This window comes from Clarias gariepinus, chromosome 14 (assembly GCF_024256425.1).
Source record: "Clarias gariepinus isolate MV-2021 ecotype Netherlands chromosome 14, CGAR_prim_01v2, whole genome shotgun sequence".
In the NCBI taxonomy this organism is placed as follows: Eukaryota; Metazoa; Chordata; class Actinopteri; order Siluriformes; family Clariidae; genus Clarias; species Clarias gariepinus.
This window is the reverse complement of record NC_071113.1, coordinates 20,423,135-20,442,519: the sequence shown is the minus strand read 5'-3', so window position 1 is coordinate 20,442,519 and position 19,385 is coordinate 20,423,135. Positions and strand designations below refer to the sequence as shown.

Genomic DNA, 19,385 nt, shown 5'->3' with positions numbered 1-19,385 from the left:
ATAACATATTAATTTCATTAAACAAATGGTAAAAGGATTCTTGATTTCATTATATTGTGGCTGGTCTGAGCAATAGATTCACATCAGAGGCCAATTATAAACTTTAACTCTTTTTTAGAAGGGGCAGGTAATGGATATCCTGTCAACTCAGTAGCTTTAAAGATCAGTGTTGGAAGTATGTGTACATTAGACATAATAACTAAATAACCCACTGAATGCAAGGTAATCTTGCTTACGTTAAATTGATTTTCCCTCTATTTAATGCAGAAATGACCGAATTATTATAACATTCTACAAATTTGATATGATCAAAATAAATATGAAGGATATGTTTGGAAATGAAGGAAAATTATTGATTTTTGAAGACCTTCTAACATTTAAAGGCCAAATGTGACTTAAATAAAACACATCATGTATTATTTGGATAAACACCTGTAAATAATGAAAACACACAGTATTTACTCATCACTCTTTAACATTCCTTAGTTAGAATTTATTTTAACAATGCTACCACTGGATACACAAAGTACTGATTAAATGTTCTGGGATTAAATTTCCTGTGCAGCCCAAGGGGTTTATACTGTAACAGGAAGGACAAATCAACCTTCCTCATGTAATGCTATAACAAAATTGATAACTTCCGTACAAACCTACATTACACACAGCAGGAGATATAAATAGAAAAGAGAAAAAAATGAGAGAAATTGAGAATGGGGGTAAGGTGGCATCAGTCATTCTGCAGTTCAAACATCTACGTGCTTTACTGAATATTATAATAAGGGACACAAAAAACTAATGTCCCTCATTGTGCCTATTAGCACACAAATAAGAAGATACAAGATACAGTGGTGTGAAAAACTATTTGCCTGATTTCTTATTCTTTTGTCACACAAAATGTTTCTGATCATCAAACACATTTAACTATTAGTCAAAGATAACATAAGTTAACACAAAATGCAGTTTTTAAATGATGGTTTTTATTATTTAGGGAGAAAAAAAATCCAAACCTACACGGTCCTGTGTGAAAAAGTAATTGCCCCCTGAACCTAATAACTGGTTGGGCCACCCTTAGCAGCAATAACTGCAACCAAGCGTTTGAGATAACTTGCAACGAGTCTTTTACAGCGCTCTGGAGGAATTTTGGCCCACTCATCTTTGCAGAATTGTTGTAATTCAGCTTTATTTGAGGGTTTTCTAGCATGAACAGCCTTTTTAAGGTCATGCCACAACATCTCAATAGGATTCAGGTCAGGACTTTGACTAGGCCACTCCAAAGTCTTCATTTTGTTTTTCTTTAGCCATTCAGAGGTGGATTTGCTGGTGTGTTTTGGGTCATTGTCCTGCTGCAGCACCCGAGATCGCTTCAGCTTGAGTTGACAAACAGATGGCCGGACATTCTCCTTCAGGATTTTTTGTAGACAGTAGAATTCATGGTTCCATCTATCACAGCAAGCCTTCCAGGTCCTGAAACAGCGAAACAACCCCAGACCATCACACTACCACCACCATATTTTACTGTTGGTATGATGTTCTTTTTCTGAAATGCTGTGTTTGTAAGGGTCCACCACCTGAGGTCGCTGTTTTTTATTTGAAGTTTTTGTTGGCTGACTCAGTTTCCCAGCAGGCACCTCGGTCAGGTGATGCGAGTGCACACCTGAGCCGAGGTAGCCATTAATCCATCTATAAATAGCTGTTTAGTCTGGGAAACTGGGTCGAGCATTTTTGGTTTTACCCCTGTCATTTGTGTGGGCATTTTGTTTTGTTTTGTCTTGTTTTTTGTTTAGTTCATATTTTGATTTAAGTTGTGTTGATCTGGGCTCTCATATTGGCAATGTTTCTGTGTATTCTGTGTGTCTGTGTTAGTGGAGTTGATTCAGTCCTGTCCTAGATGTATGTAAGTTCTGTGGTTTCTGTCCTCCTGTGTTCTTGTGTGTTTAGCTAAAGTCAGGTAAGTAGTTAGGTGTGTGTTTGGCTAGGAGCGTGTTTAGCTAAAATCTATGTTGAGCTAACTCGCATGCTTCTAGCCATAGCCCCTTTGTGTCTCCAGCTGTACAGTGTTTCCTACCTCCCTAGTGTCCCAGTGCATCTAGCTTTAGAGTGCCGCCTCTCCTAGCTTTGGAGTGCTGCCTAGCATTTTAGTGCCGCCTCGCCTAGCCTGGGAGTGCCGCCTCGCCTAGCCCTAGTCCCGTCTCTCTCCGGTCTCCCCTAGTCTCTCCGGTCTCCCCTAGTCTCTACGGGTCTCTCTCTAGTGTCTCCCGTCTCCCTCTAGGGTCCAGTTTCAGCTCCATGCATAGTTTGTGTGTCCCGTTACGTGTTTGTCCTCCTTCTGCCTGTGTCTCGCCACAGGGTGTGTTCTTTGTCCCTCTGCCTGTGTTACATCACAGGATGTTTGTTTGTCCTTCTGCCTGTGCTACGCCACAGGACGTGTGGTGTTCATCCTTCTGCCTGTGTCTTGCAAGAAAGCCCCTGTTAGCACAAAGTTATTAAGTATTGTTTTAGTTTGGTTGTTTCTTTTGTTTGTTGAGTTTTTACTTATACTTTTGTGTTTACTGTTCATTAAAGACTCTTTTTTTTTTTTTTTTTTTTTTGGTTACACAACCCCTCTGCCTCTATGCCTGCTCTCTCCGCCCACGGCGTTTTACACCAGCCATTATACCCCGAACGTGACAGAATGCTCGACCCAACCAAGGCATAGCAGAGGGGGCTGGGACTCCAATGCTGCATCCTCAAGCCTCGCGGGGAGGCCCCAGCAGCGTCTTCGAGCCTCGCGGGGAGGCCCCAGCAGCGTCTTCGAGCCTCGCGGGGAGGCCCCAGCAGCGTCTTCGAGCCGCGCGGGGAGGCCCCAGCAGCGTCTTCGAGCCGCGCGGGGAGGCCCCAGCAGCGTCTTCCAGCCGCGCGGGGAGGCCCCAGCAGCGTCTTCGAGCCGCGCGGGGAGGCCCCAGCAGCGTCTTCGAGCCGCGCGGGGAGGCCCCAGCAGCGTCTTCGAGCCGCGCGGGGAGGCCCCAGCAGCGTCTTCGAGCCGCGCGGGGAGGCCCCAGCAGCGTCTTCGAGCCGCGCGGGGAGGCCCCAGGAGCGTCTTCGAGCCGCGCGGGGAGGCCCCAGGAGCGTCTTCGAGCCGCGCGGGGAGGCCCCAGGAGCGTCTTCGAGCCGCGCGGGGAGGCCCCAGGAGCGTCTTCGAGCCGCGCGGGGAGGCCCCAGGAGCGTCTTCGAGCCGCGCGGGGAGGCCCCAGCAGCGTCTTCGAGCCGCGCGGGGAGGCCCCAGCAGCGTCTTCGAGCCGCGCGGGGAGGCCCCAGCAGCGTCTTCGAGCCGCGCGGGGAGGCCCCACCTTTTACCCCCCACCTTGTCCAGTAGCCCTTATTCGAGACTATGTTTCTTCGGAGCGACATCCCAGCACTGCGTCCACCACCCAGGTTCTATGTCGAGCACCCACCGCTGCACGACGGAGGAAAAGCCAGTTCTGCATCGGCTGCCCGGATTGGGGGACAACTTGGCACTGTCCTCAGGAGCTCTCTATATTTAGAGCAATACAGTGCTGCCCCCTCCGCCCGGCCTACAACAGCGATCCGGTGCTGCCTCTGCCACACAGTCGACTAAGGGAGCTAGCCTGTCGGGGTCACGGGACACCAGGGAAGTGCCCAGGGACCACCGATAGCACTCCGGAGGAGCGGTTTAAGGGGGGGGGTCATGTAAGGGTCCACCACCAGAGGTCGCTGTTTTTTATTTGTAGTTTTTGTTGGCTGACTTAGTTTCCCAGCAGGCACCTCAGTCAGGTGATGCAAGTGCACACCTGAGCCGAGGTGGCCATTAATCCATCTATAAATAGCTGTTTAGTCTGGGGAACTGGGTCGAGCATTTTTGGTTTTACCACTGTCATTTGTGTGGGCATTTTGGTTTGTTTTGGTTTGTCTTGTTCTTTGTTTAGTTCATATTTTGATTTAAGTTGTGTTGACCTGGGCTCTCATATTGGCAATGTCCCTTTGTGTCTCTAGCTGTTCAGTGTTTCCTACCTCCCTAGTGTCCCAGTATGCCTAGCTTTAGAGTGCCGCCTCTCCTAGCTTTGGAGTGCCGCCCAGCTTTTTAGTGCCGCCTCGCCTAGCTTGGGAGTGCCGCCTCGCCTAGCCACTGGGTATCCTCCGTCAGTGTTTCTGTGCCCTAATTCCCTAGTGTGTGTTGAGCTAGTAGGTAAGTGTAGCTTAGTGCATGTTGGGGCTGAAGACATGTTTAGCTAGGTGAATGTGTAGCTGACTGCCATGGTTAAGAACCATGTTTAGCTAAAAGCCATGCCTAGCTGACTGCCATGTCTTTAGCCCTAGTCCCGTCTCTCTCCTGCCTCTAGTCTCTCTCCTGTCTTCTCTAGTCTCTACGTGTCTCCCCTAGTCTCCTGTCTCCCTCTAGTGTCCAGTTTCAGCTTCACGCATAGTTTGTGTGTCCTGTTACATGTTTGTCCTCCTTCTTCCTGTGTCTCGCCACAGGGTGTGTTCTTCGTCCCTCTGCCTGTGTTACATCACAGGATGTGTGTTTGTCCTTCTGCCTGTGCTACATCACAGGACGTGTGGTGTGCATCCTTCTGCCTGTGTCTTGCCAGGGAGCCCCTGTTAGCACAACGTTATTAAGTATTGTTTAAGTTTGATTGTTTCTTTTGTTTGTTGAGTTTTTACTTATACTTTTGTGTTTACTGTTCATTAAAGACTCTTTTTTGGTTACACAACCCCTCTGCCTCTATGCCTGCTCTCTCCGCCCACGGCGTTTTACACCAGCCATTACACCCCGAACGTGACAGTGTTACTTTTACGCCAGATGTAACGGGACACGCACCTTCCAAAAAGTTCAACTTTTGTCTCGTCGGTCCACAAGGTATTTTCCCAAAAGTCTTGCCAATCATTGAGATGTTTTTTAGCAAAATTGAGACGAGCCTTAATGTTCTTTTTGCTTAAAAGTGGTTTGCGCCTTGGAAATCTGCCATGCAGGCCGTTTTTGCCCAGTCTCTTTCTTATGGTGGAGTCGTGAACACTGACCTTAATTGAGGCAAGTGAGGCCTGCAGTTCTTTAGATGTTGTCCTGGGGTCTTTTGTGGCCTCTCGGATGAGTTGTCTCTGCGCTCTTGGGGTAATTTTGGTTGGCCGGCCACTCCTGGGAAGTTTCACCACTGTTCTATGTTTTTGCCATTTGTGGATAATGGCTCTCAGTGTCGTTCTCTGGAGTCCCAAAACTTTAGAAATGGCTTTATAACCTTTACCAGACTGATGGATCTCAATTACTTTTGTTCTCATTTGTTCCTGAATTTCTTTGGATCTTGGCATGATGTCTAGCTTTTGGTCTACCTCTCTGTGTCAGGTAGCTCCTATTTAAGTGATTTCTTGATTGAAACAGGTGTGGCAGTAATCAGGCCTGGGAGTTACTACAGAAATTGAACTTAGGTGTGATGAACCACAGTTAAGTTATTTTCTTAACAAGGGGTGCAATCACTTTTTCACACAGGGCCATGTAGATTTGGAGTTTTTTTTTTTCTCCCTTAACGTAAACCTTCATTTAAAAACTGTGTTTTGTGTTCAATTATGTTATCTTTGACTAATAGTTAATGGTTTTTGATGAGCAGAAACATTTAAGTGTGACAAACATGCAAAAGAATAAGAAATCAGGAAGGGGGCAAATAGTTTTTCACACCACTGTAAATGATGACTTCTTTTTTAATTAACCTGCTTTAAAATTATGTTTAGACTTTACATGTCATAATGTATAAAAGCAAGCTTTGTTTAGTACAGATACAGAGAACCAAATTCTCTTCAAATGGCTTCCATTTTATTTTTTTTATAAAACTGGTATAAAAAAAAAGATCAGCTTTCTGGTCTATTTTTTTGAGAACTTATCTTGTATCAGTGCTGTTGATTACATTTCATAATAAAATATAATGTTTATTTTAATCATTTAGATACATTTGTATGATTTTTTCCAAATGTACATTTTTTGTTTGTTTTTTTTATTTGATGATAATTATTCATTAATTAAATTAATAGCACATCTTGTTGTTTAATTTACATAAAAATTTTCCATATTTTCCCCACGTAAAAACAGTTTCCTTATTTACTTCCTACTTCCTGCACGGTTCTCTGATATCCAAACTGATGCTTATTCTCTTTATTTATTTGTTTGTGTAAAGGAGTTATTAGAACTGCTTTACCTAAAATGGATCGTGAAGTAAAGGAACTTTATCAGGTTCTTATCCAGGCCAAAGACATGGGGGGCCAACTTGGAGGGCTGGCAGGAACTGCAACCATCAACGTTACTCTTAGTGATGTCAACGACAACCCACCCAGATTTTCCAAAAGTAAGATACTTTGTTATGATATTCATCACAGCTAACTAGTTCTCTTAGTTAGCTAGCTGGTTCCAGTGGAGTTTTGTTGTTAATGTATGTTGTTGCTTGTATGTACGATGATTTTTATTGTGTTTTTTTTTTACTTTAATTTTTATATTTTATTTTATTCTTTCCTATTTTTATTTTTCCCTTTATTTTAATTTTTATATTTATTTCCTATTACTATTCATAGTCTTCTATTTTTCGGTCACGAGCAGTTGTCTAAGCATAAGGGGTGCCCCAAAATCTCTAAGAACTAAAGTTTAATGTTGTACACAAGAAAGGGCCCAAAATTTCTCCACAACAATGTGAGAGAAAAAGTCATACAGGAAAGTAACTACAGGGTATTGGTTCATTCCTTTATTAATTCATTTTTGTTGGTTGAATAAATAATTGCATGGTGAAAAATCACATTCATTGCCTTACTGAAGTTGTATTTGCTTAATATTGAAGACCATGATCAGATGATTTTTATTGTGGTTTTACAAAAATAAAATACATTTAAAAGAAGGGGTAGTTTTACTGTAGTACTGAATAATACATTTTAATAAAAAATATTTCATAGGCCACTCCTTAGTAACATGATAAGTAGGTACATGACAGCTGCCTGGAGTTTGCCAAAAGGCACCTGAAGAACTCTCAGACCATGAGAATTTTTTGTTGTGTTGTTGAAGCACCTTTTGCACCAATTGCAATTATCTACAAGATGTTTTTTCTTCTGGAAGATTCTCCTCTCTCCACAGAGAAACACTGGAGCTCTTTCATACAAACCATCGGATTCTTGGTCACCTCCCTGACAAAGGCCCTTCTTCCCCAAACACTCGATTTCTGTTCTGCCCAGGACTCTTCCGCTCTAGGAAGAGTCCTTGTGGTTCCTAACTTCTTCTATTTATGGATGATGAAAGCTACTATGCTCATGTGGACCTTTAATGCTGCAGATATGTTTCTGTACCGTTCCCCATATCTGTACTTTGTTAGAATCCTGTCTTAGAGGTCTTCAAACAATTCTGTGTACTTCATGGCTTGGTTTGTGCTCCGCCATGCACTGTCAACTGTGGGACCTTATATAGACAAATGTGTCTTTTGAAATAATGTCCAATCAACTGAATTTACCACAGGTCGACTCCAATCAGTTGTAGAAACATCTCAAGGTGTGCGCTCAGGTGTATCCTCTTTGGTGGAAAGAGGATACACCTGAGAGCAATTTTGAATGTCATGGCAAAGACTGTGAATACGTATTTTTATTTTTTTTGCAAAGATTTCACACAAACTTCTGTTACATTGTTATTATTGTTTGTAGATTTTTTTTTTTTAAATAATGAATTTAATGCATTTGAAAATAAGGCTGTAACAAAGCAAAATATGGAAAAAGTAAAGCCCTGCAAATACTTTCTACTGCACTGTATTCCTTTTAAATTTTATGGACCATTCATCCCTACTCTCAACACTTGGTACTGTACTGTGCATGTCTTTTTTAAAAAAAAACTAACATAATCTATTAATTCAATAAATAAATAAATATACAGTCTCATTATAGCAAACTTGTAACTGATTTTAAAATTAACATCGATCTTTATTTGGCTTGGATTGACTTAAATCTAAGTTTAGTCCAGTATTTATGTAACCTAATTATGTGTTTTGTACATCAGATACATTCCACTTGCGAGTGCCTGAGTCATCAGCAGTGGGCTCTGCTGTGGGCCGAATCAAAGCCCATGACCTGGATATTGGCAAGAACGCTGAGGTGGAGTATAGCATTGTCCCTGGAGATGGAGGAACAATGTTTGACATCATGACCAATGAGAACAACCAGGAAGGCATCATTATTCTTAGACAGGTAAAGCTTAATCACTGACCTTCAATGCATTTTGTACATTGACTAACACGCACACACACACACACACACACAACAGGTGTCATTAAAATTTATTTTGCCTAAAAGAGATTCTAATATGTTTGAGCATATTCTTTTTGTGTATTGATCTCATATGCCTTTAATGCAAATCTATTTGTTCAACTTCTAAAATGATACTTTCAACTATCAAATATACATATGTTATTCCATACTCTAGAACAATCATAACTCATTTACTAATTCATGTTAGACATAAATACAGGTTATAGATTTGTCTCCCACTCTTTATGCTGATTGCTAGTTAAAAGACTTTTTAAAAAGACATTTAAAAAAATAAAGGTTATAAAAGTGCGATTATGTGTACATTATCCTGTGAGTGTGTTTCACATGTCTATAAGCATCACACTTTTGATATACAATTTATTTAGCTATTTAATTATGGAAATTTAGTTGGTACGTTCACATGGCGTTTGTGATGACTAGTATGCTACAGCCTAATTATGGCAACTAACCACAGTGTATTCATTGCTGTAAAAGTAACACTATTATTTATTTATATTTTAATATTTGCCTTCTTGTTACTTGCATCTCAATGGAACACAGTGCCATCTAACTTTCAACTTTGGTCAGCTGTGGTCATTTTAATTAAAAAGCATAAAAAGCCGGATAATTTCAGTCCCTGGTAGTGCAACTGAAGCAATCAAATAATTATGGGTGTAAAGGGACTGTCAAAAGATCTCCAGGATAAAGTTGTGCACAGGCACAAGTCAGGAGATGGAGGCATGCAAGTGGCCAACATCGCAAGGTTTTATAAAAAAAAATCTACATCAACGATATGCATGATATTTAAGCAAAAAAAAAAAGAAAGAAATAATGGTATTAGATGCAGTATAAGGAGTCATGTGAATATCAAAGCAGTGGCCACGTCTTTTGGAACATGTGGCATTCAGTGTTGTGAGGCATGGAGAGGCTGGGAGTTCAGATGCTAAGGCAGTTCACTTCCGAGTTTCATAAGCTAATGGTTTCTTACGTTTTTTACATGGTAACCTGCCTCACCAAGTTTTTAACTGCGATGAGGCAGGGCTGTTAAAGTTGCCAAAGAGGACTGTAGTGAGCTCTAGGGTGGACCAAGGATACCAGGAGTAGTTACTGCATTATCCTATAATTTTTCTTCATTGTTTCTCTTCAACTCAGGATATATAGTAAGTGCAGCAAAAGGTATCTCCTGTAATTGTAGCTGGATAATGCATGGGGCTTAGTAGAGGCCCGTATGTCTGGAGCAGGTTGGACACTTTTGCAGCCTCTCATGTGGCGTATGCTCATGTGCCACGGGAGAGCTCGAGCGTGAGTCATGACGGAAGCGCCATCATTAGTTGCAGTTTCAACACGTGCTGGATCGGTCTGAATCTAAGGGATAAAGGAAACAGGAGAGACAGGTTAATTGGTGTGTCCTGATCATCCTACTCACCGAGCGGAAGTTTCCTAGCCCTTTTATAGGCGAGCAATAACAGTGGGACATTGGATAGTAATGTTTTGCCAGCCGAAGCGAGTTAGAGTGCCCCGCCCCATTTTTAGGTGTATGGAAGTTAAACGCGCACTGTGTTTCCCTTGATCCAATTAAGCGCAAAATCGTAAGTATATATGAGCCGCTGGCTTTATGCAACATGCTGTTTCTAATTCTTCCGGGTGCCCTTTTTTAAAAAGTTTGGAGAGGGGTGCTGCTGTGGAGGAGAAGTTGGACACAAAGCATCTTTAGTAACTGGCTAGCCCGGGAAAAACACATACCTGCTTCTTTTTTGTGGCCTGTGGGTATGAGCGTACTGCTTTGATTTTCTTCTCTTGCGGCTTGAGTAGTCCGCGCTCTGTGCGATATCCTAGGTGGCATTTCTTCAGGTTAGCTGTTAGACCTGCTTTCCATATTTCTTCTAGGATCTGAGAAGTGGAAGAAATGATCCCCCCAGCTATTCGACTGGATCACTACATCATCCAGGTAGGCAGCCGCATACGTGCGGTGGTGGCATAGTATGATATCCATCAGTTGCTGAAACAGGGCAGGTGCTCCATGTAGACCAAACGAAAGTACCCGGTATTGCCAGTGTCCTTGGTTGGTACTGAATGCATTTATTTATTTTTTTTGGCCTCAGCAGTGAGAGTGACCTGCCAGTACGTCTTTGTGAGACCTGTTGTCAAAATGAACAGTGCTTTTCCCAGCCATTCAATAAGGTCGTCCACTCGGAGTAGTGAGTAGGCGTCGAACTTGGTTCACCTGTCTAAAGTTGTGGCATGGGCGGGTTTCGGTACCGTTATAATGGGGCTGGACCAGGGGCTGGTGGATTCTTCGATGATGGCATTCTGTAGCGTATTCTTTACCTCTGCGTATATGTCGCGACTGCGGGCCTCAGGTGCTCGGTATGGCCTCTGACAGACACACTGTGTGCTAGTACATTCTTCATTTTATATTTAAGATCATATTCTACCACTGACCTGTAGGGTGATGGTTGTTTCTCCCGAGTTTCTCTGGCCTTGTCGAGCAGACAGTGGGGCCGTATTCCAAATAATTGTTTGATTGCTGTGAAGCCTGTAGATGCCAGACCCCAGTTCCGTCCACTCTCATTAATGATAAATCATAACATCCTCTTTAGTGTCTGGTTAAAATGCTCTACCAGGCCGTCAGTCTGAGGATGGTTTACTGAGGTGCAGATCTGTTTGACCTGCAACAGTCGGCATACATCTGATAACAGTTTAAAAATAAAAGGATTACCTTGATCTGTTAGGAGCTCTTTCGGTAAGCCCATGCCACTGAAGAAGTGTACCAACTCCTTTGCAATGTTCTTCAAGGTGGACAATGTTCATAACAGGTAATGGAATGAGAGGGGTTGAAGCAGGCTTTCGAGGCACGGTTTTCTGACACTCTTTGACAAAAGCTTTTTACCTCTGCTTCGGTTTTCTGACACTCTTTGACAAAACGTTTTTACCTCTGCTTCGAGTCCCGGACACTATCCTAAAAACTATCCTGAATTTTCTCAGCAGTGTTCTTTGCTTTGAGATGTCCTTGGTAGTGGCTGCGCAGAAAGGTGGGGGCTCGCATGCCTACGGCTTTCTGTTCCTTTTGCAGGATCAAGCGATGCACCCGATCTGCTGAGTTCCACTCCACGATTTCTTGAGCGGACAGGTGTGTGGCTTGTAACCAGCACGTGGCAAGTCTTATCAGGTGGTGATAAGTCTTAACATGGCGGTGTTTGTGGATTATAGTTCCATTGATGGAATTCACAAGCTGCCTGTGTGCTGAAGAGTCCACATCTGGCCATAATCTCTTCTGTTAGCATTTCATAATCTTCTGCCTTATCTGTATTAAGCACAAAGTAAGCACGCTGAGCCTCGACACCCTTCTTGCTCCACTGTCCTGACCAGCCACAAATCTTTTCAAAGTTACTTTGTTTTATTTGTTTTATTTTTATTCTATATTTTGTAAATATTGGATAATTTTAAAATAAATGGAAGTGCTTAGGAGAGGTGGCAGTAGAGTTTCTAACTAGTTTGTTTAAAAAGATCCTGGAGAGTGAAAGGATTCCAGAAGAATGGAGGGGAAGTACAGAGAAGGTAATAAAGAGTTGCATTGTGTCTTTGTAGATTCAGAGAAGGCATACGACAGGGTGCCGAGAGAGGAGCTATGGTGTTGTTTGAGAAAGTCTGGAGTGGCAGAGAAGTATGTTAGAGTGGTGCAGGACATGTACTGTATGAGAGCTGTAAGACAGTGGTGAGATGTGCTGTAGGTGTGACAGAGGAGTTCAAGGTGGAGGTGGGTCTGCATCAAGGATCAGCTCTAAGCCCCTTTTTGTTTGCTCTGGTGATGGACAGGATGACAGATGAGGTTAGACAGGCATCTCCATGGACTATGATGTTTGCAGATGACATTGTGCTTTGTAGCAAGAGCAGGGAACAGGTGGAAGAAAATTTGGAGAGGTGGAGGTATGCTCTGGAAAGCAGAGAAATGAAGGTTAGCCACAGTAAGACGGAATACATGTGTGTAAATTAGGGGAACCCAAGAGGAACGGTGAGGATATAGGGAGCAGAGGTAGAGAAGGTGCAGGACTTTACGTATTTAGGGGCAACGGTCCAGAGCAACGGAGAGTGTGGAAAGGAGGTGAAGAGGCAGGTACAGGCAGCTTGGAATAGGTGTAGAAAAGTTTCAGGTGTGTTGTGCGATAGAGTATCAGCGAGAATGAAAGGAAAGGTACTAAGGTACAGGACAGTGGTGAGACCAGCGATGCTCTACAGCTTAGAGACAGTGGCACTGAAGAAAAGACAGGTGGCAGGGTTGGAGGTAGCAGAGATGAAGATGTTGAGATTTTCCTTGGGAGTGACAAGGATGGATAGAATCAACAATAAGTTAATCAGAGGGACAACCCATGTTAGATGTTTTTGAGATAAAGTCAGAGAGGCCAGATTGAGGTGGTTTGGACATGTTCAGAGGAGAGATGTGAATATATCGGTAGAAGGATACTGAGGTTTGAACTGCCAGGCAGGAGGTCTAGAGGAAAACCAAAGAGGAGATTTATGGATGCAGTGAGAGAGGACATGAAGGTAGTTGGTGTAAGAGAAGAGGAGGCAGAGGATATGGATAGATGGAGGCAGATGATTTGCTGTGGCGACCCCTGAAAGGGAACAGCCGAAAGACAAAGAAGATATAAAAAATTTAGAATTCCTAAAGGGTGTATTTTCGTTTTCCCATGATACTTGGTATACTTGGTCTGTACTTCTTGGTTCCAGCTTTTTTATATTATTTATTGTGTCTATTTTACTACATTAAATAAAGTCTGTAAATGTCCTTCAGTCTATTTATTGAGTTTAATATACTAAACATACCAGTGTTTACCACTATTTACTATTATTTATTTATGTTTAACTTTTTTAAACATATTTTATAGAAGGGAAAATCCTGCCCTTAATTTAAATATGTTGACACATGAATTTTTACAATACAAAATTTACGAATATAAACAAAAGAAATATATACGTATTATGTTTCTAATGAAAAATATGACAAAAATGGTTAGTTAATTAAAGTGCTTTGTGTCACATAAATGAAAAATATTACTAATATTCATCTCTCTCTCACACACACAGAGTACACATACTACATTGGGCATATCCTCCTGTTATTAAATCCGTCAAGTGATAAAATGCTTTGCAAGTGATTTCAAATTCCATTTGTCAACACAAGCTATAAAAAAAAACACAAGGGAGATGAAAAAAATGAGGCTGAGAAAAGCTTGCATAAACAGCAGTCATTCAAATAGAGGAACCTTTATTTTAAAGTAAAAAGCAGACTGATTGTCAATTTTAAACTCCAATGCTATGTCTTATTTTTCTCCAGTTGCCTCAAGCCATAAAAAAAAAAAATCACATTTCCTTTTTCTTTGTCTACCTCATAAAAATGTCTCATTTTCCACTGTTTAAAGCAGGTTGAATGACATATACTGGTATTGTGTACCTGGATGTATCTCAGAAACATTTGTATTTTCCTATTATTAATGAATATTTCTAAAATAAACATATGTATGTTTTCTTTTAAATATATACGGTTTGCTGTTGTAGTTCCCTTTCAAAGGCTACACTCGATGCTGCGTGAAAACGCTATGGGAATATCTTTTCATGTTGCCGGTTGTGAAGCATGTGTGTACCAAACTCGCCAAATTTTGGCTTATATAACCTCGGTCAGGTGACGTCATCTGATTAGATGCACCTGCAGGTTATAAATAGGAGTGAGCCGGCAACATTCCTCAGATCTTTCTCTTCACCGCATTGTGCGCGTGTGTGTCAGCAAAGCATAACAAAAATACAAAATTGTTGAAAGCTGAATTAAATCTCATAAAACTCACCAGATAGTATGGCGGAGTTTAGAGTAAGATGTCCCCCTCCTTGTGAAAATTTCCTTTCGGAGGGCGATATGCACACATTCTGCTTCGAATGTTTGGGTGAGAAGCACGCTCTCAAAGGGCTTAATGGAGAGTGTGAGCACTGTGATCTTCTCCCCATGAAGCTGCTTCGCGCGTGCCTCGCGTTCTTTAGGGAACCACGAGCCGCGCTGCACTCATGGGGATCACAAGCAGATCTGGCCGAGGCCCGAGAGACGGAGTCCCTCCTTTCTCTCGCCCTCTCCCCTGATCCCGATGTCTCTCCTTCCACTTCACGAGCGCACTCCGGTGCTTCTCGCAGATGTGTTGAAGAGACTCGTTCTCCTGCTTCTGTGGAAATGGAAGTTGCTTCCTCAGAACGCTCCTCAAAAGATGAGAGAGAATATGAGGAATTGCTCGAAGTTATAGCACGTGCAGCCGAACGACTGCATATTGACTGGCCACAGGAGCAGGCTCACCCAAAAAAATCTAAATTAGATGACATGCGACTAAACAGACAGCCCGTGCAATCGGCCGTTCCATGATTTCCTTGGTGACCGCTGAAAGGCACCTGTGGTTAAACCTGACAGGCATTAAGGACAAGGATCGAAGATTCCTCCTTGATGCCCCTGTCTCACCTTCCGGCCTATATGACGACGCTGTAAATTTTGTCGCCACTAGGTTCTGAGAAGCTAAACTGTATGAACAGGCTTTTGGGAAATTTCTCCCACGCCGTGCTCAAGAGTCGAGGCCCTCGCCCACCCAGCCTCGACCAGATCTGAATCTCACCAGACGAGAGGCACAGAAAGAGAGCATCAGCAGCCGGGCACCCCCCGTAAACACTGGGGTACGGCAATATGATTGTCTCGCAAATCCAACTAGAAGATTGGTTCATGACGATAGATTTAAAGGACGCATACTTCCACATAAAAGTTTTGCCACAACACAGGAAGTTCCTGAGGTTCGCTTTCGGATGAGAAGCTTACCAGTATCAGGTCCTTCCATTCGGTCTAGCTCTGTCACCCCGCACATATACAAAATGTATGGATGCTGTCCTGGCTCCCTTGCGACTCCAGGGCATCCGTATTCTCAATTACATAGACGACTGGCTAATCCTGGCCCAGTCTCAGCAGCTAGCGCTCCGACATCGCAATGTCGTCCTAGCTCATCTCCATTCACTGGGATTGAGACTTAACGCTACCAAAAGCGTTCTCGTTCTGGCTCAGAGGACAACATACTTGGGTGTCAGATGGGATTCGATCACTATGCGGGCACAATTGTCTCCTGCTCGTGTCGAATCCATCCTCAGCGCCCTCAAGGAAATCAGACTAGACCAGGAAGTGACTATTTATCACTTTCAAAAATGTTTACGCCTCATGGCAGCTGCGTCCACGGTGATACCTTTGGGCCTTCTGCACATGAGAGCTTTTCAGTTGTGGCTAAGAGCCAGGGGATTTCATACAAGGGCCAATCCCCGAAGGCGAATAAGGGTTACGCTCGAAGGACATCGTACCCTTTCTATGTGGTTCAGATCCCAGTTTCTCACCTTGGGTCCCACTCTAGGTCCGTCTTGTTGTCGCAAAATGCTAACGACAGACGATTCCCTTACCGGCTGGGGTGCGGTCTTGGATGGCCGTCCAGCTCAAGGGCACTGGAGAGGTTATCTTCTCGCATGGCACATCAATTGCCCCGAAATGATGGCTCTAACTTTGGCCCTACAGCACTTCCTCCAGCAGCTGAGAGGCTACCATGTTCCAGTGCGGGTGGACAATACATCGGTAGTCTCCTACATAAATCGCCAGGGCGGACTGCACTCGCGCCGCTTGAACGAGCTGGCGCATCAGGTTCTGCTCTGGGCACAGGACAAGTTTCTGTCCCTCAGGGTGATTTACATTCCAGGGCACATGATTGTGGGAGCAGATTTACTGTTCAGACAAGCTGTGACACACGGGGAATGGAAACTCCACTCCAACATAGTCAGCCAAATCTGGGAAAGATTCTTTACAGCAGAGGTGAACCTCTTTGCCTCCCAAGAGACAGCACAATGTCCTCTCTACTACTCTCTGACTCATCCAGCTCCCCTGGGTCTGGACGCGATGGCCCATACGTGGCCCAATTTACGCCTTTATGCGTTTCCGCCAATATCTCTGCTCCCGGGAGTCCTGGCGAGGGTCCGTCAACACGGTTTGCGCCTCTTACTGATAGCGCCCCGTTGGCCGGCCAGAGTATGGTTCTCGGATCTAATATCTCTCCTCGATGGCTCACCTTGGATGATTCCAGTCAGGAGGGATCATCTGTCTCAAGCCCAGGGGACAATATTTCATCCCCAACCCGAGCTTTGGAACCTTTACGTTTGGCCCCTGAACGGGACCAACTAAGTCAAGCTGGTCTCCCAGCCAGCGTTATTGACACTATTCCAGTCGCTAGAGCTCCCTCCACTAGGAAAGCTTATGCCCTCAAATGGAATGTTTTCGAAAGTTTGTGCATGACGAAGCAGGTAGACCCAGTCCACTGCCAAATTGTTTCAGTGCTGAAGTTCCTGGAAGATAAGTTGTCCTCGGGCTTGTGCCCTAGCACCCTTAGGACGTACGTGGCCGCTATCTCAGCCTGCCACGTTCCAATCGAGGGGATTACTGTGGGAAAACACCCTTTAGTTGCCCGTTTTATTCGTGGAGCTAAACGGTTGAGGCCACCCACTAGAGCCACGACCCCTTCATGGGATTTATCTATCGTGCTCGAAGGTCTAATTGACACTCCTTTCGAACCACTAGAGTCAGCGCCTGACAGGCTTCTGACTCTTAAGATGGTTTTTCTTATGGCCATTACCTCTCTCAAGAGGATTGGGTATCTGCGCGCCTTGTCAGTCTCCCCATGCTGCCTGGACTTTGCCCATGGGCTAGTCAAGGCCATTCTGCATCCTCACCCGAACTATCTTCCGAAAGTTCCATTTTCAAACATGCACCCTGTTGTTCTTGAAGCCTTCTGTCCTCCGCCTTTTACAGCTTCGGAGCAGGAGAAACTTCACCTATTATGTCCAGTACGTGCTCTTCGGATTTACGTCCACCGCACCTGCCAGTGGCATAGATCAGAGCAGCTCTTTATTTGCAACTGGGGGGCGGCCGCTACTACGCAGACCATGTCACATTGGATGAGAGATGCTATTGCTCTCTCCTATGAGGCGCGTGGGCTCACTTCGCCTCTAGGAATCAGGGCTCATTCAACCATGGGGATTGCTTCATCTATTGCACTAGCAAGAGGTATTCCCCTGCAACAAGTGTGTGACGCGGCGGGCTGGTCCTCTCCGCACACATTTATTAGATTTTATAGTCTGGATGTTCCTGTCACTCTGGGCTCACGAGTCCTCGAGTCAGCTTTCCAGACATAGTTCTGAGACCTCTCAGCCTTGTGCGCACACGCTACACAATGCGGGGTCCAGACACTCGCAGTGCGGCGACGTTGGTATTCTCGTTCCCATAGCGTTTTCACGCAGCATCAAGTGTAGCCTTTGAAAGGGAACGTCTCGGGTTACTTTGCTGTAACCCTGTTCCCTGAAAAGGCGGGAACGAGATGCTGCTTCCCAATGCCGCACTGCCCACGTGACCGGACGTCCGTTCAGGCAATCAATCTGAGGAATGTTGCCGGCTCACTCCTATTTATAACCTGCAGGTGCATCTAATCAGATGACGTCACCTGACCGAGGTTCTATAAGCCAAAATTTGGCGTGTTTGGTACACACATGCTTCACAACCGGCAACATGAAAAGATATTCCCATAGCGTTTTCACGCAGCATCTTGTTCCCGCCTTTTCAGGGAACAGGGTTACAGCAAAGTAACCCGAGACGTTTTCATGAATCTTAAGAAATGAAGGACATTCATTCTTACATTAGATTGAAATCAGAGCAAACATGAACAGATCAGAGAGATGTGTCCATGTGTGTGATTATTTATTTTTAAATTTATACACAGTAAGCCTTCTAAGTAGGATCAAAATAGGATGAGAATTTTTTTTTATTAGATTTTACAACTGAATGGACTTTAACTAGGAGGCAGGAGCCTTGGAAATGGGTTTAAAAAGACCAATAATTAGTCACTGCCAGCTGAGCATCATTGGACTTCCTTTTAAATGTGATACAGCTTTTACAAGTGACTGACCCTGAAAAATGTATGTGTAAAGTTGTGTATAATAACAAACAGATTTCTGATATTGCCAATTATTGCTGGGTTGCATGCTCATTGTGGAAAATAAGTCAGCCTTCTTCTCAGCTTGTTGGATGCATTGCTTGGATAGTATACATGTTTTATTATACATTCTTAATTTTTTTTAGTGGATGTATATTATCATCTAATTTGTAATTAAAAACCACTGAGTGTGGGGAATAGATTAAATTTAATATCATCATGTATGGCTGGCTCAAGAAACATGTATGGTACTCTGCAATTTCTTCATATTAAATTACATTATGTTGGTTACAATAATGACATGGAAACCAAGGTTTTACTGTGCAAAGATACAATTAAAAAAAAATGGTTATTTATGTAACAACCTCAACTTTCATCTGTACCTGCCATTCAGCATCACCAATATATTAACCACCAGTTGATCATATGTCATCTGCTTTTTCTGGTTCATGCTTTGGGTTAGATGCATTTTTATGCTGACATTATTCATAGGTCACTATGTGGCTTAGAAAACTGGAAAAAAAAAAATTCGAAACGGTACATGAACTGGAATAAAAATGAGAACCAAAAATTTGCTAATAATAAGAGCCAAAAAAGGCCTTCAAGAAGCCTGGAGAACGATTTATTAAGACTATGTTAAAACACAAGAAAGTCTGTCTCTTTAAAAGCAAAATATGAGGAAATTATAAAGCAGTTCCTGAACATGAGTGAATAAATGTACACATACAAAAATATACATCAAGTACTGTGCAAAAGTTATGGACCACCTGCCCATGATCGTGGCACAATACTGTCTATATTTTTGTGTACATTTATTCACTCATGTTTAGAAACTGCTTTAACCTGGTCAGGGTTGCGGTGGATCAGGAGCATATGCATAAAATAAACTTACTAAAATAATTTTGGGATTTACAAGCAAAGGAAATGACTTTCATTTAGCCCATGCATATCTAAAAAAAAAACACATGAAATATTTGCATAGTCTCAGGATTGAACCAGGGATCTTGGAGCACATCGTACCACCTACACCTCTACGCAATGTTCAGCATAGAAATAAAAATAAAATGGAAATGCTGCAAGAACAATGCAGTGCAGACT

General features: G+C 43.3%; 1 protein-coding gene across 1 annotated transcript in view; it reads left to right on the top strand.

Annotated features, from left to right (window-relative positions):
* The window catches only part of LOC128541034 (cadherin-12), a 169,532-nt gene that overhangs the window by 64,048 nt on the left and 86,099 nt on the right, over nt 1–19,385 (top strand). Inside the window, exons 4-5 of the mRNA XM_053511116.1 lie at nt 6,159–6,326; nt 8,006–8,193. Of these exons, the coding sequence (XP_053367091.1) occupies nt 6,159–6,326; nt 8,006–8,193 (356 nt within the window). The remainder of the gene's footprint in view (nt 1–6,158; nt 6,327–8,005; nt 8,194–19,385) is intronic.